Source organism: Impatiens glandulifera, chromosome 1 (genome assembly GCF_907164915.1).
Source record: "Impatiens glandulifera chromosome 1, dImpGla2.1, whole genome shotgun sequence".
Classification (NCBI taxonomy): domain Eukaryota; kingdom Viridiplantae; phylum Streptophyta; class Magnoliopsida; order Ericales; family Balsaminaceae; genus Impatiens; species Impatiens glandulifera.
In genome coordinates, this window is record NC_061862.1 from 83,928,202 (window position 1) to 83,953,827 (window position 25,626).

At 35.0% G+C, this 25,626-nt stretch overlaps 1 protein-coding gene across 2 annotated transcripts; it reads left to right on the forward strand.

The window, feature by feature from the left end:
• Nucleotides 1-10,501: 10,501 nt before the first annotated feature.
• LOC124919134 lies at nucleotides 10,502-16,177 on the forward strand. 2 transcript variants are annotated; one of them, XM_047459299.1, is made up of 9 exons: nucleotides 10,502-10,694; nucleotides 10,982-11,105; nucleotides 11,884-12,216; nucleotides 12,336-12,558; nucleotides 13,059-13,205; nucleotides 13,282-13,406; nucleotides 14,449-14,653; nucleotides 14,886-15,139; nucleotides 15,866-16,177. In XM_047459299.1, exons 2-9 carry the CDS (start codon nucleotides 10,999-11,001, stop codon nucleotides 16,032-16,034), a joined length of 1,563 nt encoding a protein of 520 aa, XP_047315255.1. In that variant the 5' UTR covers nucleotides 10,502-10,694; nucleotides 10,982-10,998; the 3' UTR covers nucleotides 16,035-16,177. The 2 variants fall into 2 exon arrangements, with proteins under 2 accessions (XP_047315255.1, XP_047315256.1); XM_047459300.1 differs by lacking the exon at nucleotides 15,866-16,177 and adding an exon at nucleotides 15,562-15,855.
• Nucleotides 16,178-25,626: the final 9,449 nt, after the last annotated feature.

Genomic DNA, 25,626 nt, shown 5'->3' on the forward strand with positions numbered 1-25,626 from the left:
GCTTTTCTCTCTGCCCAAAACGGACTTTCCCAGAATCTCACAGAGAAGCTGGTACTTATGAGATAGTTGGCTTTTAGCACCACAGGGTTTAACCGGGATGTCAGATCCTGAGAACCGGCGACACATCTCTTCCATGGTCACCGGAGAGTATGTTAGATCGGTTACCCCTTCAGTGGGCAAACCGCAGTATACAGCGAAATCCGTCTCGCTGAATAGAAATTTCTGACCGTAGACTTGTGCAACGATTATATCTCGATGCACTTCCTTTCCGGTCTGGAAGAATTCTTCGACTACTAGGTAGTCGAGAATGAATCTGTTTTCGAGGAAGCTTCTTAGCCCGCTTCTTTCTACGGCTAAGAACATTTCTTTGACTTCGTGATCTTCATATTGGTATATTGAATTAAAATCTGCCAATAGAATCTTCTTTGCTAGAGAGTTGGAGTTCATGTTCTTGAGAGAGAAGGTTAATCTCAAGAATGATACTTGTGAATAGTAATCTTGTGAAGTTTTGTGAAGGTTTAAAGGTGGTTTATATAGCCAGGGGTTCGGCTAGATTAATGAGTTTTAAGCATGCTTGATGATGTCATCAGTCATTTAATAGGCTTTAACTTGTTGAAGTAAATAATGTTTATTTCCAAGGCGAAATCTAATTATTACCAAGATATTAATGATGACAAATATCTATTGACAAGATGTTAGTCTCCCTCTCTTGATGATGGACACATGTCGTCATCTTGATTGTGGTAGACTGTTTTTATTGATTGCAGGCTTCATTTTTCAAAATATGCATGAAAACTCAGTCAGTCATCCCAGGTTAACCGGAGGAGTTCATTCTATCAGACCAGAATGCATTTGTACTAAGCGGTTTTTCATGACCGGTTTTAGTAGGATATTTTGTTCCGATTGTGAAGAAAGGTTGATTTATGTCAACATTTGCTCAACTTTGGATTTATTATATCTACTTCAACCTGGTTATTTCAACCGTATAGTAAATATACATGTGATTTGAAATTATGAAGTAATCGGGCATAACCGGAGACTTCCTCCCGGTTAGCATTTTTGATTTATCAATGGCCTATTTGAATATGGTTTGAGAAGCGAGAGCTTCTCCCTGAACACATATCCCGGTTTTATACAAGCATAATCATGATATCAGTTGATTAAGATTAGTAAGTCCCAAGATATTTCGAAAGTGAGAAAACTTAGCTTCCTGTAGCGGTTTCGTGAATATATCCGCTACTTGTTGCTCGGTCGAGACATATTCCAGCCGGATGTGTTTCTCCTGAACGTGTTCCCGGATGAAATGGTGTCTTATATCGATATGCTTTGTTCTTGAGTGCAACATCGGATTGTATGTAATCGCTATAGCACTGGTGTTGTCACAGAAGATTGGAGATTTCTTGGCTTCTATCCCGAAGTCCCTTAGTTGCTGTTGGATCCAGAGAAGTTGTGCACAGCAGCTTCCAGCCGCTATGTACTCTGCCTCTGCGGTTGATGTTGCAACAGATGTTTGTTTCTTGCTGCTCCAAGTGACTAACCGGTCGCCTAGGAACTGACAGGTTCCACTTGTGCTCTTTCTATCAATCTTGCATCCTGCGTAATCGGCATCTGAGTAGCTTATAAGATTGAAACTTGAATCTTTTGGGTACCAAAGTCCCACTTCTTGAGTTCCCTTCAGATATTTTAGAATTCTTTTGGCCGCCGTATAATGAGATTGCTTTGGATTTGCTTGGAACCTTCCGCACACTCCAACCGCAAACAAAATGTCGGGTCGGCTGGCTGTGAGATATAGCAAAGATCCGATCATTCCTCGATAGGCTGTGATGTCAACGGCTTGACCATCATCATCTTTGTCCAGCTTTATGGAAGGACTCATTGGCGTAGCCGCTTCGGCACATGTATTCATTCCAAATTTCTTCAGCAGTTTGGCTGTGTATTTCGGTTGGCTTATGAAGGTTCCGGCTTCAATCTGCTTAACCTGAAGTCCTAGAAAGAAACTCAATTCTCCCATCATACTCATTTGAAATCTATCAGTCATCATTTTCGAAAACTTGTCACATAATTTTGGATCGGTTGATCCGAATATGATATCATCAACATAAATCTGAACAAATAATATTTGTTCCTTTCTTTCAAATTTGAAAAGTGTTTTGTCTACCGAACCTATTGTGAATTTGTGATCAAATAAAAATTGTGTCAATGTGTCATACCAAGCTCTTGGAGCTTGTTTCAAACCGTAAAGGGCTTTATTCAGCCGGTAAACATGATTTTCGTGTTCTGGATTTTTAAAACATGGAGGTTGATTAACATACACCTCTTCATTTACTTTACCGTTTAGAAAAGCACTATTAACATCCATTTGAAAAACTTTGAAGTTTTTAAAAGCTGCATATGCTAAAAATATTCTAATGGCCTCAAGTCTAGTTACAGGGGCAAATGATTCTTCAAAATCAACGCCTTCTTCCTGTTTATAGCCTTGAGCCACTAACCGGGCTTTGTTCCTCGTAACTAAACCGTCTTCATTGAGTTTATTTCTGAATACCCATCGTGTTCCTATAACCGGTTTGTTTTTCGGTTTAGGGACTAGGTACCAGACTTTATTTCTCTCAAACTCGTTTAATTCCTCTTGCATTGCTAAAATCCAATCTAGATCTGACAATGCTTCATCCACCTTTTTCGGCTCAATTTATGATATGAAAGCTGAATTTTCATAGTGATCCAAATTTTGTTGCCTAGTTCGGACGGGTGAGGATATGTTACCTATTACTAGTTCAAGAGGATGATTTTTGTTCCTTCTGAGGTTAATTCGAGACGTGTCTATCAAGATTTCGGTTGGCTGATCAAGGTTAGACTGATCGGTAGGTTGAACAGAGTCAGACCGACCGATTTCTTCAGTAGAAGCTGAAGTGTCAACTTTCTGCGGTAAAGCAGCTTGATCAGGCTGAAGTTCAGCATCAATCGCTTGGTCCTTGACAAATCGTCTAAAAACCGGAACCTCGTCTTCATCATCAGAATAGATATTAAAATTTTCCATTCTGTTGTGAAGATCGAAGGGTAATGCAGTGTTTCGTTCAACCGATTCATCGAAAATAACGTGTGCGGTTTCTTCAACTGTTAAAGTTCTAGTATTGTATATTCTGTAGGCTTTACTCACAAATGAATATCCCAACATTATTCCCTCATCGGATTTAGCATCAAAAGCGGTCAAGTAATTCTTGCCGTTATTGTGAACAAAACATTTGCTACCAAAAATTCGAAAATATCGTACGCTTGGAATTTGATCAAAGTAAATTTCAAAAGGAGTTTTAGAAAACCGTTTAGTTATTAAAGATCGATTTTGTGTATAGCAAGCGGTGTTGATAGCTTCAGCCCAAAACTTTTGAGCAATACCCGAATCAGCTATCATTGACCTTGCGGCTTCCTTGAGAGTCCGGTTTCTTCTCTCAGCCAGGCCATTTTGTTGAGGAGTTCTAGCACTAGACAACTCGTGTCTAATACCGGAATCATCAAGAAAAGTAGTTAAATTGCTGTTTATAAACTCAGTTCCTCTATCACTTCTGATTTTGTTCACTCGAATGGATTTTTCATTTTGTATTCTCAAAATCAATTTAATCAGGTTTGGAGTTGCTTGAATTTTAGAAGCTAGAAAAGTAACCCAAGTAAATTTAGAATAATCATCAATAACTACCATAGTATAATGCATGCCTCCTAAACTAGTTACTTTGACCGGACCAAACAGATCCATATGCAAGAGTTCTAAGCATCGTTCAGATTGATAATTTCCTTTACTTTTGAAAGATGATTTTACTTGTTTGCCCATTTGACATGCAGCACATACTTTATCTTTTGAGAATTTTACGTTTGGAAAACCGTGAACTAGTTCTTTGGAACAAATGAAGTTAATCGTTTTGAAATTCAGATGGTTTAACCGTTTATGCCAAAGCCAGTTTGGATCATTTCCGGCTATCATACACACAGGTTTTTCAAAATCAGTTTTCCAATCAACTTTGTAAATGTTTCCCATCCGGTTACCGGTTAACAGAATGTCATTATCCTGATTTTTAACTAAACATGAGTTTTTATGAAATTCAACTTTGTAACCCACATCACACATTTGACTTATGCTTAACAAGTTAAAACACAGTTCTTCTACCAATAATACATTGCTTATGGATAAGTTACCATGGACAATCTTACCCTTGCCCACGGTTTTACCTTTCGAGTTGTCCCCGAATGTGATGATTGCTCCGGTTTTGTACTTGATGTCTGTTAGTAGCTCTTTGTTTTCGGTCATATGCCTTGAACATCCGCTGTCCAGGTACCATTCTGAATTCTTTAGCCGGTTGCTCCTCCTAACCTGCAACAAACAATTATTTACACATTTTTGGTACCCACATTCAGTTGGGTCCATGGTTGATTAGTCCCTTTGGGATCCAGACTTGAATAAGTTGGATCACTTTCCCGGTATCTGTTTTTATAATATTTGGCTTAACTTCTTGGTTGTTGCTCAAGAATGCCTTATGTTGTGACGTGTTTCTTTGATGTCGAGTTTTATTGGGTTTATTTGACATCCGGTTTACCTTCCTTCTCTCAGGATGAAGCCATTTTTCTGATTCAGTAGGGCTTACATACTTAAGTGTTTCTTCCGGTTTTAAGTCATTTTCGATTTGTGAACTCTTGACAAATTTTATAAACGGAAGATTGTTCTTCGTGAGTTTTATCCCCGTTAGGCTGTTTTGATTCGTTTTGTTTATTTGGTTCATAACCGATACCATACCTACACTTAGGGTCTCTTTTATAGTTACACATTTGTTTTACCGCTTGACGTGATCTCTCTCACGCAGCTGTGACGTACATTGCTCGTTCATCGGTTTCGGTTACCGGTTAAACTGTCTTCTCATTATCGGAGAATAGTTCATCCGGTTCATACATTTCGATTTCACAAGTTTTATCATATACATTATTTATTTGTTCGGTTTTAGATTCTATCGGAGTTGGTACGTATGCAGATATGTTTCTGAACTCAGCAACCATTTGGTTGAGTGCAGAAACTAGATCTTCTTTGGTAAACTCGTCAGAAGAGAAATCAAATACCTCTTCGTCGTTTGCCATGAAGCAGGTTACTTTCTCTTCACCGTCTTCATTATCGGAGTATGCCCACTCGCTTCCGCCGTCGGATGCAATGAGCGCTTTCTGAATCTCCTTTCCTTCGTCTGCATGCTGATCATCATTTCTCCGGTAGTCGTTTCGTTGGTTGTTGTTTCCCCGGTAGTTATTCCCTTAGTAGTTGTTTCCCTGGTACCGGTTGCTTTGATAGTTGTTCCCCTGATAGTTGTTTCCCTGATAGTTCCCTTCAGGTTTTCTATCGTCTCTCCTTGGTTTTCTACACTCTGACATGAAATATCCAAAGCCATCACAGTTATAGCATCTTTTGTTTGTTTTATCTACATAGTTATAATTAAAATCATTGTTAGATGGTGGCTGGCTCTTCTTCATGAATTTCCCGAATTTCTGAGCTAACATCGCCATCACATCTTCAGTAATTTGATCGGTGTTTTTGACTGGAGCCGGAACGGTTGATACTTGGACCGCCGGTTCCACCGATGTAACCAAAGCTCTGGTTGCGGTTGATGTGGATGCTTCGTCTTCGATCCGAGACTTGATCTCGAACTCGTAGGCTTTTAGATCCTCGAACACATCATGCAACTTCATATGCCCAAGGGTGCTCGATTCCCTCATCACCATGGTCTTGATATCCCACGTGCTTGGCAGAGATCTTAGGGCTTTGATGATTACTTCTCGGTTGTCATACTTCTTTCCGAGTGTTTGAAGCTCGTTGACTACACTGGTGAACCGGTTGCTGAATTCCTTCATGTTTTCCCCCGGTTTCATCCTGATGTTTTCATATTTCTGTGTAGCCACCAAGATTTTGTTCTCTTTAGTTCTTTCGTTTCCCTCATGGATCTGAATGATCGTTTCCCAGGCTTCCTTTGCATTTTCACACTCTGATATTTTGTTCAAAGTGTTATCATCTATAGCCTTGTAGATGTGCCTCATGCAATGGTTGTCCAGGTTACTCCATCTTCGATCTTCATTCGTCCATAGGTCTGCCTCCTTGTTGATCTTGATCGGTCCCTCTTTCAGGACTCGGCTCATCTCATCATCTAATGTAATCAGATGTAGATACATCTGTTTCTTCCAACTGCTAAACGCATCGCTGTTTAGCATTGGCGGCTTGTCGCTGTGGGTCATGCTTCCCATCTTCTTCGGTTGCTTGAGTGCTAAGAACCTCGCTCTGATACCAATTGTTAGGATCGGGGACGCCCTTGGAGGACCGGGGTGTTTCCGGTTTCAGGAAGGGTGGCCGCTTACAACACACACAACACTTTGGTGATAGTCCGGTTAGAGACTAAAACCGTTCTCAGCACTGCACAAACTGTCACAGACTCTTGAACCGGATTCAAGGGCGGAAATGTCTGTTTCAGGTTGAAGCAACGTATGCGACTTTAGATGATGTTTTAGAAGGAGTCGGTTTTATGGATATGAGTGACCGGTTTACGGAGTACGATTAGTTTGAGGTTAGGTAAAGTAAGTAATGAAAGCAACGAAAGAACACGAGACAAGGATTTTTATGGATGTTCGGAGCAAACTCTCCTACGTCACCCCTTCTTCTCAGGTTATGAGAAGGATCTCCACTAACTTTTATAGTTACAACAACACTTCCGGTCGAGCCCAACTTCGCTACTCGCCGGTTACACCAAACTCACTCTTTGATGTAATACAATAACTCAACACAACACAATACAGAAAGCTTCCGGTTTTAGACACACCGGTTTTGGAATATAAGAGTTTATCTCTCTAACTTAATGCTCTGATGATTTGTTTTTCGTAATCTGTGACTTGCTGCTTTCGTTCGTTTTAAATGAAGACATTTCGTCTCCCTTTTATAGCTTGAAAGTAGACAACGGTCACTTTCTTCTCTCTCCTATGGATTGGTTGATCATTATCACGCCGGTGTAGAGAGGTTGCTTGCACGCTTCACCTTCCTCAACACTTGGCAGTCATGCAGGCAGCTCTGATCTGAAGATGACATAATCGGTTTTCAGATTTGGACACGTGTTGGGCATCCACCTCAGGTTGTCAACTTCAGATCAATAAAGCATCATTGCTTTCCTCGCATGCTTCCGATCGGATCTGATCTTCTTTTATTCTTTCAAGACACGTTTCTTTCGTCATGGTGCGTCACTCCCCAATTTGAATCTTCCGGTTTTGTGTCTTGTGCAGTATGATCCGCTGATATGTAAGCTTTTGTCTTTGCTGACCGGTCGCTTGAGAAAGTGAAAACCGGTTCCTCTGATCTTTAACTTGATCACTTGAAACTGGTTTCTTTGAAGTATAGCAGCAACCGGTTTTGATGCCCCAACCGGTTCATACGTTTTGATCTGTATCTGCACATAAAAGTTAACAACTGTTTAGTTCGTCTGGCCGGTTCCAAAAATTAACTTACTTAATTTTTCTATCAATTTCTCCCTTTTTGATTATTTAGAATAAATATTCAAAACTTGTAATGAGTGGCCGGTTTGAAAATTAACTTACTTAATTTTTCTATCACGGTTTTTATCCCAAAATCCAACCATCACATCATTAATCTAATCAATTAATTTATCTCTTAAAATACTAAAATTATTCCCTACTTTTTTTTAATATAAATTAATTATTAAATAAAAATTTAGAGATAAAGGGTAATTTGGTTAAAAATAAATTAAAACCAATTTTTTCATACTTTTAATCAAACAAGGGTTTTTTTTTGGAAAAAACACAAACAAAACCCCCCAAAACCACTTCCTCAAACAAGCTCTTGGGTGTGTTTCATAATCGCAAGTAGGGATGGCCGGATGACAATGGGTCGAGGAATGCATTTATCATTCCCGCCTTGTTTTTATTTCGAGGATTTTTTTAATACCATCCCTGCCCCATTTGATTTCATTTGATTTCGGGAAATTCCCGCGGGGCACATTTTATAAAATATTTTAAGAAAAATAAATAAATTATACAATAAAATTATATAAACGATTTTTTTAATATAATACATATTAAAATTTTATATTATTATAAAGAAATAAATTCACTGCTCTTATAAAATATAATGAATAAATAAATATATTGGTAATTTTATATATTTTAATTGTGTTTATAGTGTTCAGGGCAGAATCGGAATGAAATTGGGACGGGAGACACAAATATCATCTCGCCCTATCTCCGTTCGATTTCGGGGAAAAACCGTCCCAAACAAGACAATTTGGTTCGATTTTTATGGAACGGTTTCAAATTGTCATCCCTTCCGCCAAAAAAGAAATAACAACAAGGTTCAATTCAACTTTTACGGATCCATGATCACTTTTTTTTTATTATTATAAGAGTTTGTATTTGAATTCTTTTGTTGGAGTTTCCTAAAAAAAAGTTTATTTAATAATAAAACTTAATAAATTGTTTGAGTTTTAATTAGTTAAATTATTACTATTTTTAATCAAATTTTTTGTTTCACTTATATGAAAGATTGCACAATTAAGTATAATTCTATCTTAACTAGAATAATTTTAATTTATACTCTAAATATAAAACTATTTATTTGCAACAAAGATTAATATGTCAAAAGTTTTCAACAAATTATAATGAATTTTTATTGAGAAAATGATGAAACAATCAATTTCATTGTGATTTTATAAACTCATCTATGAGGAAAGCTTAGAAGAAAAAAAAAAGAATAACTTACATTTTAGACCTTTTTATGTTCAATAGAAAAACTAAGAACACTTTTTATTATATGTGATGAAAGTTTTCAAGATTTTTTTAACAATAGGAAGAATCATTGTTTGCAACATTAGTGAGGAAATCACGCTACTACAATTTGAAAAGGAGAAATAGTTTGTACAACGAAGTTATAACGAAAGTAAAGCCACGAATCCAACGTGGCCTACCACATGTGTAAAAATAATTTGTACAACGAAGTTGTAACGAAAGTAAAATCACGAATCCAACGTGACCTGCCACTTGTGTAAAAAAACATTTGTACAACGAAATTATAACGAAAGTAAAACCACAAATCCAATGTGGCCTGCCACATGTATAAAGAAGAAAAACAAAATTAGTTTTTTTTTACGGGAAAATGACCATACTCGGGAGATTTTTGTTCTGAACATGGCCATGTGCAGGAGAGAAAAAAAAATTAATTTATTATTATTTTTATTTTTGAAAAAAATGGTCATGTTCAGAATATGGCCATACTCACATGGCTATGTGCAAGAGAGAAAAAAAATTTAATTTATTTTTATTTTCGGAAAAAATGGTCATGTTCAGGATATGGCCATGTGCATGAAATAGAGAAAATGACTATTTCGAGAGATTTTTATTTTTATTTTTCTCTTCTGCACAAGTGTTAGGCCACGTCAAATTCGTGGTTTTATTTTCGTTCTCAACTTCGTTGCTTTTATCACGACTATTTAAAAAATATTAACTAATGCACAATAAATGCTATGATAATTAATATGAGTTTTTTATTTCAAGAAAAGTTGTTAAAAATGAATTTGATTATTACAAAGAATTCACTCATTGCAATTAAATTAGTTAATGGTTCCAACAAACAGAATTTTCAAGCTTCTGAGTTTGAACTACTTTTTAATTATTAAAAAAAAAAAAATCCTTATTGCACTACATTTAGAGGGGTGTATATAAAATTTGTTTAACCAGCTCACCTATTATACATTTTCAATAAAACAAGAAAAATCAATAAAAAAAATGTTTGAACATTCCAAATCGATCTTTAAAATTCTACAATTCAATAATCTTTTAAGTTTTTTTTTTTTTTTTTGGTTTGATTACATTTTTTATAATATTATTTTTATATTTAAATAGGTCGAAGGGTCAAATTGAGAGTTTTATTGGAGTCAAATGAGATTTGAGACATTTTCTTTTAAATCTCACCATTTTAGACTATTTTTTTAAATACAAGACCGAAGTTTGTTTTAACGGTTTCAAACGCCATTAACTTATTATCTACGTGACATTTATAAATAGATAAATAAAATATTCATATAATTAATTTAACTACCGAGTTAAGAGTTTTACTCATTATTCTTTGAATTTCGGTGGTTAGAACTAACATTAATATTTTATTTTATTATTTATAAATGTCAAATAGATAATAAGTTAATTTTGTTTGAAACCGTTTTACACAAAATTTCATTTTTTAGAACTTTAACCATATTGAACTTCAAATCGTGAGATTTAAAAGAAAATATCTAAAGTATAATAATTATTTAAAATATAAATTTAAAAGAAATAAAATAAATGTATAACAAATTAATTGAGTAATGAATGATTAAAAATGAAGATTGTTAATAATTTTTTTTTTGATAAAAAATAATAAAATAGTCATAAAAATGTAAAATTTAAAAATTCATTTTTTAAGAATTACAAGTTTTCTCCCCTTGTGGGCAAAAACAGATACAAACACATCCATTTGAGAGAGAGAGAAAGACAGGGAGAGTCGTCGAGAATCAGGTCCGCAGATACCCAATCTTCTTACCTCCCCAGAATATTTTCCTTTCAATTAATCGATCAACTTCACCTGATGGTGTTGTTCAACCAGTGTTCTTAGGGTTTACTAAACTGTCAGCTGCTTGTTTCATCCATCTGTGAGTACATATGCTTTTCTTTAAGTAAATCGATTGCTGTGTGATGAAGTAACTGTTACATTCCGGGCGAGAACTATGTATTGTATTCATTTTCACAGAACAAGCATGATTTGACTGAGGAAGACCATGTTTTTCTTTTCTTTTCTTTTATATTATTATATGTACAATTCATAAAGTCATATACATTGGAGAATTTCTTATATGAAAAAATGCTTAGGGTTATTGTTTTATGATCAGATGATTTAGTAACATACAAGTGAAAGACTGTTTTTTTTTTTATATTTTAGGAATTGAGAATCTAGGGATGGCAGAATATCTAGCCATACCATCTCAGATCAAGCTGCATTCGAGAAGAAGACCCATTTCAAACTTGTGCTTTCTTGGCAAACATTCACTTATCAAAGTTCAAAGGTTTTCCCTCATCCAATTTACTTAACATTTAAATTCATTATCTGAATGATCACTTAGATATTTTTATCATTTGAATGTTCATTGAGATGTTACACTTGATTAGTGGTTCTCCTGTAATCCTTACTAAACCTTCTTCATTGGATTAGTCTCCCCAATTTCAACTGGACTTCTTTTGCATACAAGTATACATTATGTCATGTACAAGAACAAATAGAAAACTTATGTTTGAAATGTATGTTATTGCTAAAATGTCTGGATGGGAATTTGAGAATGAACATGAGAAACCAATACTCTTTGAGAACAAATTCCTAATTGCTCTTAGTTTGTGATAATAGTTGCCATGACTAGGAAGGTCGAACTGGTTATTGCTTGGAAATATTAGTTGTTTTTTATGTTAGTGTCTTCTCAAATCTAGATGCATGTTATCTTCACTATCCAAAGGCATAAGAGAGAGTTAGAGATGCTAAAAGTAATGAATGGCCATTCCTTATGCAAGGAAAACAAGATTTCATGTTTCTTGTGAAAATCTAATCACTCGGAGTGTATTAGTATATATATCATCTTTCAATTATTTCATCTTGTAGCTTAGAGTACCGTAGCTATAAGTTATTACCTCCCCAAACTTTCACTGGAACTAAAGAATAATCTGGTGAGTCTCTGATGAGTTATCTTTTACATTTAGATGTAGCATGTCAATATATGCACCACCAAGTTTCATGGAATGCTACTTTTGAGTTATATAATTTGAACAATAGGACTAATTATTGTTTCTGTGCAGTCATTTTAGGTTCTTTTCCTATAAAAGACATTCAATAGTTGGTCAGGTATCATGGAATGAAAGAAAACAAGATCTTGCCTATGTGCCAAATAAAAAGTTAGGGCCTTGCCTGAAGTATAAGTATACACGGTATTATTGCTTGGGAACATTGACAAATGCTGATGGTTTCACACCTTCTGACTGGATTCCTTTTGTCAATCAAGCACTTCTTATGACCAGTATATTCCTCACACATATGGCTGGAGCAATTCCCCATAACAAGGCACCATTAAGGTCACCAATGGACATGTTGAATGACTATACACTTGCAGGAGATCCTACATTTTCGGGTAGGTAAGGATAACATCACACGGAGTTGCCAAACAATCATTGTTATATTGATGATTTGAAGGTGGTTCCAATAATTGTTTTTTAACTGATATTCACTTGCAATACATTTTTTCTACTTGTAGTGCCAAACCAAGTGAAGAGGTAGTTAACTTAAAGTGTGCCTGGGAGTTGGTGGAAGTAAAACTTATGAATGCAGTGGATGCAGTTGGAAATGAGATATCTTCCAGCCAGATGCTTATTGGAAGTGATCAAGACCGAACAAAACAACCTTTGAGCTTATACGCTATTGCTGAAGTTCATCGGCTCAGATTACTTTGTGCTACATTTCAGGGGCTAAAGGAAGAGGCAGGCACTATTTCTGTGACATTACTAAGTTGTTTTTACATTTTTTCTCCATATGAAGAACAAAAAGTAAATATATCATTGACTTGAGAAGCTTAGGGGACAAAATATAATAGTAATATGTAGTTGCATTCTAAATGCCAAATTGGAACTCTAGAAATATAGCCTTAGGAACTAAGGCTTCATCTATTTTAGGAATAAGGAGCTCTGGATATTGTTAATAGCTTGCAGTCCTACATATCCACTGTATATGCCTGGTCCAAGGGGATTAGCGTTCTCTTATAGAGTGGTTGAAGGTGGTATTAACCGATTAGTCTGATCTTGATATCTAAATTCTTTGTCCACCTTAAGCCTCCTCTTCAACCAATCTGTTAAACAATAGGCTCATAATGATTGTTATTACAAAGAAATCTTGACAGGTTTCCATATAATCACAGTCCTTTTCCTTCCTGCTACTGACGTGATTGGCAAAGTTTGAATAATAGAATCTTTGCGGTTAACAGGTTGATAACATGGTCAGAAAGCATGGTACTGTAAGCATCAATGATTGGTGTATATTTTTCTCTGAAATTATCCTGAAATCATGCAAACAAGTCTACATGTCTTGGCTGGGTAAGGAACTATGCTTGAAAACCAACAAATCTCTGAAGGTACCTTTGAGAACATAAACTATATTTTGGATATGACTGCATATAGTTTCTTAAGTGGATAGTTTTTTTTTTGTAGGAACTTTTTCCATTGTTGGTGGAGAAGATAAGGGGAGATGACACTGTCTTGCAAAACATTAAAAAGTCCAGCAAAGAGAATCTTTATGCTGAGCTAACACACTTCCTTGCATATGGTTCTCTTGGGTAAATCCTATTCTGATTCTTGACAACTATATTTTTGTCCTGTTTGGAAAAAAAAATTAAATAAGTGTTTGTTAAATAGAACTAATTTAATTTCATTGAATCTGACAACATGGTCATCTTATTGTACTCATCTTGATATATTAGGGTTTATTTGGAAAACACTTTTGTTTATGGATCCATTTCCGGATGAGAGACCGTCAGTAAATTTCAGAAACTGTCTGACTAAGTTCAGTTTCCAAATGTGACCCCATCTGGATCTACATTCGGATGTGAAATTTGACAGAAAATGTGTTTCCAAATAAACCCTCAAGTTCAAGCACCATAAAAGTTGCTACCAATTGATGCATACACTTTTGTCTATTACTTGTAGTCAACAACTGCATTTACTGAATTTCTTAGTCAAAAGAAACTGTTTTCCATTTCATATTTAGGCCTATATGATTCAAATAAACTATTAGGAGTCATGGTTTCAACAAATACCAGATCAGAAGCTATGGGATCTTATTCTGATTTGGGATAAACAGAAGGATATACAAAGATATTTCAAGGCTGGATGAAAGAACATAGGTTAATGGATACAGCGTAGAAAATCCAAGCTGTGATTTTTTGATAATACATGTGGGAAATTGGCAACCAAAAGTCATCCATGGCCCATCCAACCACGCATGTTGAAAATAGTCCAAAGCCGAAATCCAAACCAAGAATCACTAGAATTTTCTTTTAGAATACAAATAGAATAGGCTGTGATGCCAGAATCAAGATCTCTAGACCAATAATGGCAATACAAAACTCAATTTAAGATTTTTCCAGAGAGCTATTATTACAACAACTGGTGATACTATTACAACAAGATTGGTTGTACATGCCGAATTTTTCTTGATGTTATGCATGAAATTCTTCTTGTGAACATAGTTTTTTCCCCTGAAACTTTAGTAGTAGATGCTGGTTAATTTTATTTTGTGATAATCTTCCATTCATTCCTAAATATATTATATTCAACTTCTGTTTTAGCATCTTTTGTTTTGTCCTTACCAAAAAACAGGAAAGATTGCTGTTACAATTCTAGCTTGTTTATTCAGCATGGAGCTTCAATACTGGAAGATCTAATCATTGGCTTAGCTGATGGAGTTGCAAGCATATATTTAGAGCTTATTTCTGTGGATGGTACCATGTTGAATGAAATGAATAGCCTTGGATTTACATTCTGTACATTGTCAACACGAGAGCTTCAGAAGTTGCGGAATGAGGTGAAGTGGACTATCTAATATTATCCTCGTTCATTGACTACTTATTCCTCTAGGCAAATATTGATGCAGTTTTTTCAATGGTCTTTTTGTTTGCTTCCCTAATATTATTATTGCCATGGCCCATAGTGGATGTCTGTTGGGGCTTTAATCAATCTGCTAGTTTACTGTACAGTTTTATGGTTTACTGCTGGCAGAAATCTTAGAAATTTCAGCTGATCAAGAATTATAACAGGTAGCAGTTAACACGTGGTTACATCAGAACACGGAGGCAATAGTGTCAATGTATGAGGATCGTTTTGATTTACGCATTCTTCAGAGCCGAATCATTGAGGAACCAACCAGGAGCCACATTGAAGATTTCAACTGGTGGAAGAAGCTAACCCGGAGGAAATCAGGATACATATCATCTCCTCCACAATATCTAGCAATAAGCTATCAAGCTTTGATGGTTAGGAGGACTCAAGAGTTGAGGGCCTTGACAGGGTGGTATGCTCCCATTTCTTTACATATCTTACTCTGTATGCAGCCATATGCTTTCCATGTATTTGTTACTCTTTCTAAATTTTGAATTTTCAATCTCTGAGTCAACTTCATAATTTGTTCAAAAGAATAATAAAGGTAGTGGCTTATCTATGATGGCATCTTAACAACTATAAAAGAATATTTCTTATGTCTACCAATTGGCATGTACATTTGATTTCTCTGTTGACAAAATGGATTCTATATAAAGTTGCTTTTCTTCCCACTGTTTTTCATCAAGATGTTTGAAGCTGATGGATCCTTTCAAATCTATTTTCCTGCTTTCTAATCTAATCTCATACCCCAAAATGCATAACTGTCTTATAATTCTCACAAAAGAATAAATGAACCAAGATTGTGTGGAATTTGACTGTTCTTCATTCATTCAGGCAGACTTAATTCTGTCTTATCTTGCTGGGGACGTGCATGAATATGATAATACCGAAAGAGTGTTAAGTTGGGATCCAGTGTTGGAGAAGAAAGTGGACGAGTTCCTTGTTGATGTTTGAATTCATCATTCAAGAAGATATCACATTCTTATATGCATTGATCTCATTCTGAAATTGGAATAGTATATTTTGCATAGAGCAGTCCCAATTCATTTATATGATGTTGTTTAATGAACCATTTGTTCCACAACTAAATTATTTTGTCAAACTAATATATACTTATTATCTCCTTTTTGGCCTGCAGGCAATACTACTACAGTCTCTACCTGGAGTTAGTTGACATTACTTCTCCATTTATCAGGACTGCTTTTGAGAAATTGCGCGACGCCATCTCATTTTTCCTCGTTTCTTTAATTGGGCGGTCCTTAGGACTTATCTACACTGGTATAAGGCAGTGTTTGCGATGGAGGTGATACGACACTTTCCCTCTTTTTTTAGGGGGTGAAATTCTATGCTATATTTTATTATTTCATGTGATGATATATACTGATGGATGAACTTGACATTTAAAAGCTATCATTTTTTAAAATTTAAAAATGGATTGGTTATTCATTTTTATTTTCCAGACTTTTTATATAGTTAATTGATTTGTTATTTAATTCATTATTTTGTTCATATATTGTGATTAGATTGATAGTTTCCAGATTATCTGACATTATTATGTAGCTTATGGTATGCACCTTTAATAATACTCCAGATAAGAGTTCGATTATTTTTTTTTTTATGAATTTTGTGTTTCCAAAAATGATCTCATGAAAGTGATTTATAGTGCATGTATGGGTAATGTCTTTTCAAAAGTTGATTTACATTGTTTATGATTCTGTAATTCAGAATTATTTCAACAATTTGGCATAATTTCTGTAATTGGTTAAAATTTTCACCAGTTAGATTGTAAAATATATAACAAAATTGCACAAGGAAGGAATCAAAATAGACACGTTCTTGAATTGAATGTGCGAACACGTTCGTGACTCGGTCTGATGCGTAGGAGAAGATGAATAGGAAAGGTCAATGCTTGATCTGGAAGAATCAAATTGAATTGGGTCATACTGATAAAAGTAGTTATACTAATGAACTGAACACAATCAAATGTGGATTGGATTCAAGAAAGAAATGGACAAGAACAAGAATTGTCAATGTTAGCTTATTCTGTCCAATTTGGTTTGTGGCACAACTCACTGAGGGGATGCTTGGTACGTGGTTTTTGTACTCAGGAATGGGAAAGGGAATAAAATGAAGTGTTTGGTTGATGGGTTTCATTCCAAAACATTGATTTGATTCCCGGATACTCAGGAATCATCCATTCCTCTCTAAATTGTGAGGAATGAATCCCATTCCCTTGTAATGTATTTTTTCTCCCATTATGTCCACTCTCCTACGTTCTCTCTCATAATTATAATTATAATATTATATATATTTTTTCTTTTATAATTATATTAGACGTTCTTTTATAATTAAAATAATAATTTATTTTAATTTATTTATTGACATAAATTATTTCAATTATTTATATAATATTGAGAAATTATTTTAAATAATATAAAATTAATAAAATAAAATAATTATTTTAAAATAATTATAATAACTAATAATAAAAAAAATATTTTATATAATCAATTTATATATTATATATTAATAATAAAATTATAATAAATTAATTAAAATATAAAAACTTAAAAATAAAATAACAATTTTATATAACATAAATATTGAAAAAATATTAAAAAAGTTAGATATAAAATATTTTAATAAAATTTTTTATTAAAAATATTATGCAATGTTATAGTATATATTATTAGATAAAATATTATATTTTATTTGATTAATTATTAATATATAATATTTTAAAAAATTTATCTTTATTAATAGATAATTTTTATTTATAAATTAAAAAAATTGAATCATTCAATTATTTTTTTATATATATTTAAAATATATATATATATATATATAATTAATATAATAAAATACTAGATGTTTATATTTTATTAAATTAGAACACACTTCAATATTTTATAGATTTTAAACAATTATAATATAAAAATAATAATATTTTGTATTTTTAATTAAATAAAATATAATAAAAAAAAATAAAAATATTAATTTAATTCAATTACAAAATAATATTAATAATTTCTCTCTAATAAATCTAAACATTATCAATCAAATAAAAATATCTGAATGAAAATATCCAAACACTATCAATGGTATTGAGAATGATTAATACTCATAACCAAACACTACACTTCTATCAATCATACCCATTCCCATTCCACCCATCTATCAATCCCATTCCTATTCCGATTCCCTTATTTGAACCAAGCGCCCCCTGAATCGATCTCTCCCTCAAATATACAACAGTTACAGTAAGTATTAATTTGTGTGTTTGTTTGTGCAGTCTAATAGTATTTTAAGCAATTTGTTCTAGTCTCTTCACATTTCAATTGTCTCTTTCACTCATTCTTGGGTGAGAAATTTAGTCTTCTGAAACTTATGAGTGTTCTTCTTTGCATTGGAGGAACTATAATAGTAAGTTTAGGGGATACAAAAACAGGGCAAACCAAAATTGCATCCAACTCTGTTCTTTGTGATACATTTGTTCTTCTTTCGTCATTCTTTTATGCAGTTTACATTACCCTCATCAGTATAAAGTTACCAAATGAGGATCATGGTGAAAAAAATGATCAGTTAAGTATAGGTCACTTTCTTGGGTTCATCTGAGTTTACAACATTCTGGTCTTTTCTCCAATTTTCCTCTTACTTGGTATCACAATACAAAGGTCCACATGTATAATTTTGTAAGAATTTACCCTAATTTATTAGCATTCAAGTCTATAAAATTTTGAAAAACATAATATCTCTTATATTTTTAATAAAATATATTCTTTTAGCTTGATATTTACATAGTTACTGAACTTACTTAATATCAAGAACTTGCATAAAACTGATAACATAGGAATCTTCCCATTAGTTTGTTGTCATGCAAATTAGATCATATGTGACCAAATGGTCCTATATCCCATGTGCCCTCTCACATAGGAGATTTCAATTGAAATGGTTATTTTTTTTTAATATTATAATCTCTCATGTAAGAGGACATATGAACCATTTGGTCACAGAGAATTCCATCTATGGACCCTGTATAAAGCACTGTAGGATCATTTGCATTTTCCATCACCAACAAAATTGAACTACCTTAAAATGAATCATATTATAATGTTAAAACTAAAACTATTTGTTTGTGTATAGAATGAGCCACGAACAGTTTATTAATGTAATGAAACATTAATTTTATGCCGATTATCATATTATGCTCTGTAATAAATATTTGGGAAAAGTATTAAATTAGATTATTGTGATGACTCTCGGTATTTTTGGGATATACAATAGTCTGGGTATATTTATATATAATACATCATTTATATTTATATATATCTTATTTTAAATATCTATTTATTTTGTATATTGTAGAACCCACCTTTTACTCCCTATATTATATAATTTTATTTTTCAAAATAATTAACATTCAGACTATTTTCAAATAAAATTAACTATATAAATAAACAATTAAATAAAGAATCAATTAAAAAAAAATCCTCCAATCCTGTGTTCCCTTAACAGCTTTGAAAATAATCAATTTTTATTCATTAAATAGATTGAAATGATATTTATAATTTTTTTTGAATTTTATTTTGCTACCTTTTACCGTTTAAAAAATTATCTTGATTTTTGTTTATTACTTTATAATATTTACAAAATTATATTGATTTGTATTTATTACCTTATTTAAAAGTCATATTTTTATTTGGCTATTACCTTGATCTAATTTGTTTCTTAATAGGATTCGAAAAGAAGAGCGAAAATTATGTATTACGGCGGTTAAGATCGGGATCGTCAAAGTAGACTGGGGTCTCACAAAAGTGAACGCTTACACACACACGCCGATTGATAATAACCCTTTTAGAGGTTAATATCGATCTCTATTCTTCGCAAGTTGTCACAAACTCTTGAACCGAGTTCAAGTGCGGAAATGTTTGTTTCAACTTGAAGCAACAACAACTAAATGGTTTAGAGGATGATAAGGAAGAAGACACACAACACAAGATTTATGGATATCCGGAGATAAACATTTGAGAAAAATAATCACTAGAATATTCGATCTGTTTACAACCCGTACACAGACTTAGTCGAACAATCAGGGCTTAATTACTGCCTGTTTTCGACCTTTCAATATACTCACTATGTTGAACAGAAACAAATTATGTCAACTTACAATACTCACCACTCACACAGAATAAGTAATATTGTAATACACTTGAGTTTCTAGCACACTCTTTTAAACTGGTAAGTTTCGAAAACTTGAGCGATTTGATAATAAAAATTCAAGATGTCGGAAAAAGTTTGTTAAAAAGGTTCGGTCAAAAGGTGATGTGCTTAGATGACTTTTGTCTTCTTAAGTAGGCAAATATATCAATGGATATATTTTTGACTTCAACGACTATGTCTGCTTCAAGAAATAGTTGTTCTTCTTTTTGATTGGTTGAAGTTCAGAATAGTACAACAGATGGGATATCCTTTGATTTTGTCTGTACTTTGATAATAATAATCCAAGAAATCATTAATTGGTTTAATGATTTCCGAGGAGCAATCAGAATACATTTTTATCTTCTAATGATTTGACAGTTTGAATTAGGCTGGAAGACATCTGCTCCAAAGAAGTCTTCATCAGACTTGCACTATAATGGCAACAAGACAGTCTAGAGATATAAAAGATGCTTTATGCAATTGTCGGATATGCTAATTACAATGTTGGGATACATACTACCGGCTACGCTTCATTAGAGACCAATTAGGATACTACCGGCTGCTCTTGATATAAAACCGATTGTGATACTACCGGTTATGCATGAGATAAAATCGGTTCTGAGATACTACCGGTTACGCTTTGACATACTAACGACTTTGAGATATTACCGGTTTGGAGATACTACTGGTTACGTCTTGAGATATTACCAACTTCGAGATATTACCGATTTTGGAGATACTACCGGTTACGTCTTGAGATATTACCGACTTCAATATATTACCAATTTGGAGATATTACCGATTACGTATTGAGATATTACCGACTTCGAGATATTACCGGTTTGGAGATACTACCAGTTACGTCTTGAGATATTACTGACTTCGAGATATTACCGGTTCTAAGATACTACCGGATACACATGAGATACTACTGAAGTGGAGATATTACCGATTCTAAGATACTACCGGTTACGTCTTGAGATACTACCGAAGTGGAGATATTACCAGTTCTAAGATACTACCGGATACGCCTTTGATATAAAGCCGATTTTGCAGCCGACTTGAGATAAAATCGATCAGTTTTATTTCCGGTTTTCTTTAACCTGCAAGATATTTAAACTTAGTTAAGTTCTTTATTAATAGTTAATACTAATAATTAATTACCAATTTATCCAAAATTTTTTCCTTTTTTGATTATTTAATCTAAATATTCAAAACCTTGTATTTTTATAATCGTTGGTCGTTTATACTAAGTTAATCGTTTATTTTAATCTAACAATTTCTCCCTCTTTGATTGTTTAGAATAAATTATCAAAGCCAATTTAGTTTTCAAAGATAAGGAGAGAATTTCAGCGTCTCCCTCTTTTTGGTTGCGGAGTCAGTTTTGTAAGGTCGCCCATGAATCTTGCCACAAAGCCTTGACCTAGTTGCGCCGGAATATTGATTTCAGCTTCTTGCCCTCGGTTGATCAAGTACATCATCAATGTTGAGTCCACCAGCTCGTCGTATCCTACGACCTGACATAGCGTTGCGTGGGATTTCTAGAGGAGGTGCATTAGGCTGGGACCGAGTGCTCACGACTCGAGGTCTATATTGTGACAACGACATATCATCCGTTAGTACTGTAGGTTGTGGACTTTTCTTTCGTTTAACATCTTTGGTCGTTTTGGAAGTATTTTCTTGTAAGATAGCGTCATTTGCATTCAACTCATCCTGAATACGTCGAGTAGCCTCTTCATCAGCTTGTTCAGCGGCCTTAGCTTTTGCGTTCTCTTCCTCCTAAATACGACTGACAACTTCTTCATGTTCCCCCAATTTCTCAGCATCGGCAGCGTTCTGGGATTTGGCCATCTCGACAAGTTACGATGATACGACTTCAACAGTAGTGAGTGTCTTGCAGACCATGGGTTTTATCTGTCCCAATTCCTGTCTCAACTTCTGTCTTAACCCTGTCAATTCCTGATTATGAGAACCTGAAGAAGATGCTTGCTTCCTTTCCATTACATCCAATCGGGCATTAACAGATGCTTGCCATGGAGCTAAAGCGTTCTGGACAATTTTCTCGATGCCCTGCCTTGGAATTTCCTCAGAATCGGATCGAGTCGAGATATGAGATCTAAGAGCAACAGATTGGATAGGACAAACTTGATGAGAGCTAATTTGAATATATCTTTCCGGACGAGCCGGTCCTTAAACATTATCATTCCTGTTCTTATGACCATGACCAGATAGTTCTTTAGGCTTAGAAGACTTACCCGATTTAGATTGAGTAGGAGTCGGTGTCTTGGCGGGTGGAGCTTCAAGTTCCTATTCATCGAGTGGTTGTGTTAGGGGAAGATTAGAGTTGGTTGTGTCTTGACCATTCTCGTTTTCATATTCATCACAGGTTGTTCCCAGTAGGCCAGAGTCCATTATATCAGCCGAAGTAACTTTCTGTCTTTCGGTAATCCGTTCATAATCTTGTCTAGACATTCTAAGGTATTTTTCTTAAACGCATTGTCCCCTAACATCATAACCCTCAAAGAGCTCTCGTTCTTCAAAAGGAGTCCAGGTTAGCTTTGATGTGCGAGCCTCTTCAACAAGTGGCTGCTCGGTTCTGATAATTTGAGGTTCACCTTGAGAGTGGGGCATTTCTTCAATGAAATCCAGCGGTTTCGTCCCTTCGTCATTATTTAGATCGACTCGCGGGAAGGGAATACCAGACTCCTCAGAGGTTGAAGTAGCCCCTCCATCCACAAATCTCACAGTAGTGGACATGTATTGATCCATAATAGCTTCCAAGTGTTTAATCACTTCCCCGTCTGCCTTTGTGGTTGCTACAGATGAGTCAAAATTCTCCTTGCAACCTTTAAGAAAAGAGAAAAACGATCGGCCCCTTGCATAGGCATCCACAAATATATTTCTTCGCATGGCTTCAACAACCGATTTGGTTTTGTCTATGGAGAGTGCCCTTTTTTCTAAGGCGAGAAGTGCATCCCATTTCTTATTTTCGGCAACCTTGGGGAATATCTCAACAAAATTCCTTTCGAGTCTCAATTTTACCCACGTATTATATATATTTATCTTTTTCTTGGGCAGTGGTCTCGGCCTCTTCGAGAATGAGTTTAATAGTCTCATGAGCTTCTAGAGATACATTTAAGGGAGAATCAGGAGGTGGTGATGCAATGCCTTTGTTTTTATATGGTTTTCCCGTAGTAGGATCTATGTCTAGCTCAGCAACGTTCTCCGGTTCTGGAATGGGCTCTCTGATCTCAAGCTGCCTTTAATTTCTCATTGCAACAAAAGAGGATTGTAGTTCAATAATAGTTCTTTTTAGACCATGTTCATTTGGAGGAGTCAAAATATGCAGAATCCCCTATGGAAACGATGGAGTTGGAATAGGTTCTTTGTGGATGACTGTCATAACTGTTTCATCCTCAGTAGACAAGGGGCCTATAGTAGGAGTGGAAAGCTCTTTCTGAGATGTCGGTTCATCGTTAACTTGATCGGTTTCAGCGACTTCTGGATGACCTGTTTTTGGCATATTCGACTAATCGGTTTCAGGAGGAATCGACTGATCGGTTCCAGACGCAGCGTTAACCTGATCAATTTCAGTTATCCGACCGGTTGCAGCGGGATCAACCACCTGTTTTGTAGTATCAACCACTACCGATTGAACCTCTAAAGCCGTAGGCTCAATCGTAGTGGCAGGAAGTGCAACACTTTCCTTCTGATTTTCCGTAACTACCAACACAGCCTACACAGGTTCAACATTAAAGAGAGGAGGAAGAGGGATATTTACCTTGGATTGAGTCTTCTTTTGTAAAGAAGTCATTTTATTCACATATTTTGGTCTTGTTCCAGTAATACTGGTAGTGCTAATGGTGGACTCAGCGGCTGACCTGAATCTTGAAACTGCACGGGTGGAAGTGTTGATGCGTTTCAAACCTCCCACTTTCTTTTCACTAGCAGCCTTTCCGCCGCTTGTTTGTCGACTTGAGGCTCGGAGTTAGACTCCTTAGCCTTGCTTATCCTTGTAAAGTATCTACCAGTAGTAAGGGCATTCAAGATTTTGCTAGAAATCTTGGACCAGTAGGTATATTTAGATGTGTTAAGATCCATTCAATCTGCATCGCATACCCAAGACTTTGCTTGTTGAAAGGGGACACCATTTCGCACAGGGTGTTGAATAGAATAAGCCCCTAGTTGATGATATCGCCCCTAACGATGGCACCCATCATATCAAACTTGGACTGTGTCATACTGTCAAAGTTTCCCTCTTTTCCTTGTAGCACTTTGGAAACAATATCGCACAGAACACGATATTCACATTTCAATTCATTTTCTTCCCGCTAAGGCTTACTGGAAAGTCGCTGTCGAAAAATAAAGATTGTAACCTAGATGTAGAGGATGAGGATAGCGCTTCAGAGAAACCCCTGCCCTTGGATGAAAGTTTCAGAACTTCGACGAATAGCTCTTCGGTGATGGTGACCTCCATACCGCTTACTTTGACGACAATGGAGCCTTCGACCATTTTGGCGGAGTCGAAGAACTCCCGAACGGCTTTCAGATAATAAATGGGCGGTCCTTCCAGGAAGTATCTCAAACCAGATTTTTCAATGGATCGTAATATCTTTTGCATCTCGATGCTTCCAGAGTCATAAATGGATTGAAAGTCGACTTGTACAATATGGTTAAACAGAGCGTTATCCTTAACCATTTTGATGATACAGATGAAGAGAAGTAGCGAAGAAGAAGAGATATTTTAGAGAGAAGGTAGAGCAAGAATATTTTAGGGTATGCAAATATCTCTTTTAATCCAAGATTTTCGGCATGCATTCCATTTTAAGGGGACAGTGCTGAACGTGTTTAAAAACTGCCAGGTATTTGAACCGTCGTATTTAATAGCGCGCTTCCCGAAACACTATTAAAATATGAAGTTTGGCGCCAGTTTGAAAAAGAAGACATGTTTCTAAGGCACATTCATTATTTTAATATTAAATTCTTTATGACCGTTATTTAGGAAAATGCAAATTAATTAATTGATACACTTAAACTAAAATATTCCATAAGTTCATTAAATATAAATAATAGAGGAAAATATTAATAACTTCATGAATTTAAGTAACCGGTTATGAAACAAAATAACCGGTTCACATTTTTCTGAGCCGGAAAAGACAAAGGAAACTTAACGCAGGTTCTAATGGTTTGAGGATCCTGGGGTTAATTCCTTCTAGCTTGTGCCGATTCTATCATATGGATACATCTTTCGAAATTTTCTTTGGTCAGGAGGTTGGATGGTCTTAGATAAGTTCTAGGTCCAAGGTTGATTTGGAGTTCGAGGAGGATGCAGCTAAGCTGAGAGACGTACCTGATCATCATTCTTGGTGAAGAGACCATTCTCTTCAGATTTTTAAAAATGACATATGACCAAATGATTGGGATGCTACTGACTATGGATCGGGATGGCCAAAGGAGACTGGGGTCTCACAAAAGTGAACGCTTACATACACGCTGGTTGATAATAACCCTGTTAGAGGTTAATATCGATCTCTATTTTTCGCAAGTTGTCACAAACTCTTGAACCGAGTTCAAGTGTGGAAATGTTTGTTTCAACTTAGAGCAGCGACAACTAAATGGTTTAGAGGATAATAAGGAAAAAGACACACAATACAAGATTTATGGATGTTCGGAGATAAACTCCTACGTCACCCCTTCTTC

Excerpts from the sequence above, each read along its gene's own strand:
- LOC124919134 (XM_047459299.1), top strand. The coding sequence starts at position 10,999 with ATGGCAGAATATCTAGCCATACCATCTCAGATCAAGCTGCATTCGAGA. Across the intron at positions 13,206-13,281 it reads AAACCAACAAATCTCTGAAG|GAACTTTTTCCATTGTTGGT; the intron begins GTACCTTTGAGA and ends TTTTTTTTGTAG. Across the intron at positions 14,654-14,885 it reads TTCAGAAGTTGCGGAATGAG|GTAGCAGTTAACACGTGGTT; the intron begins GTGAAGTGGACT and ends GAATTATAACAG.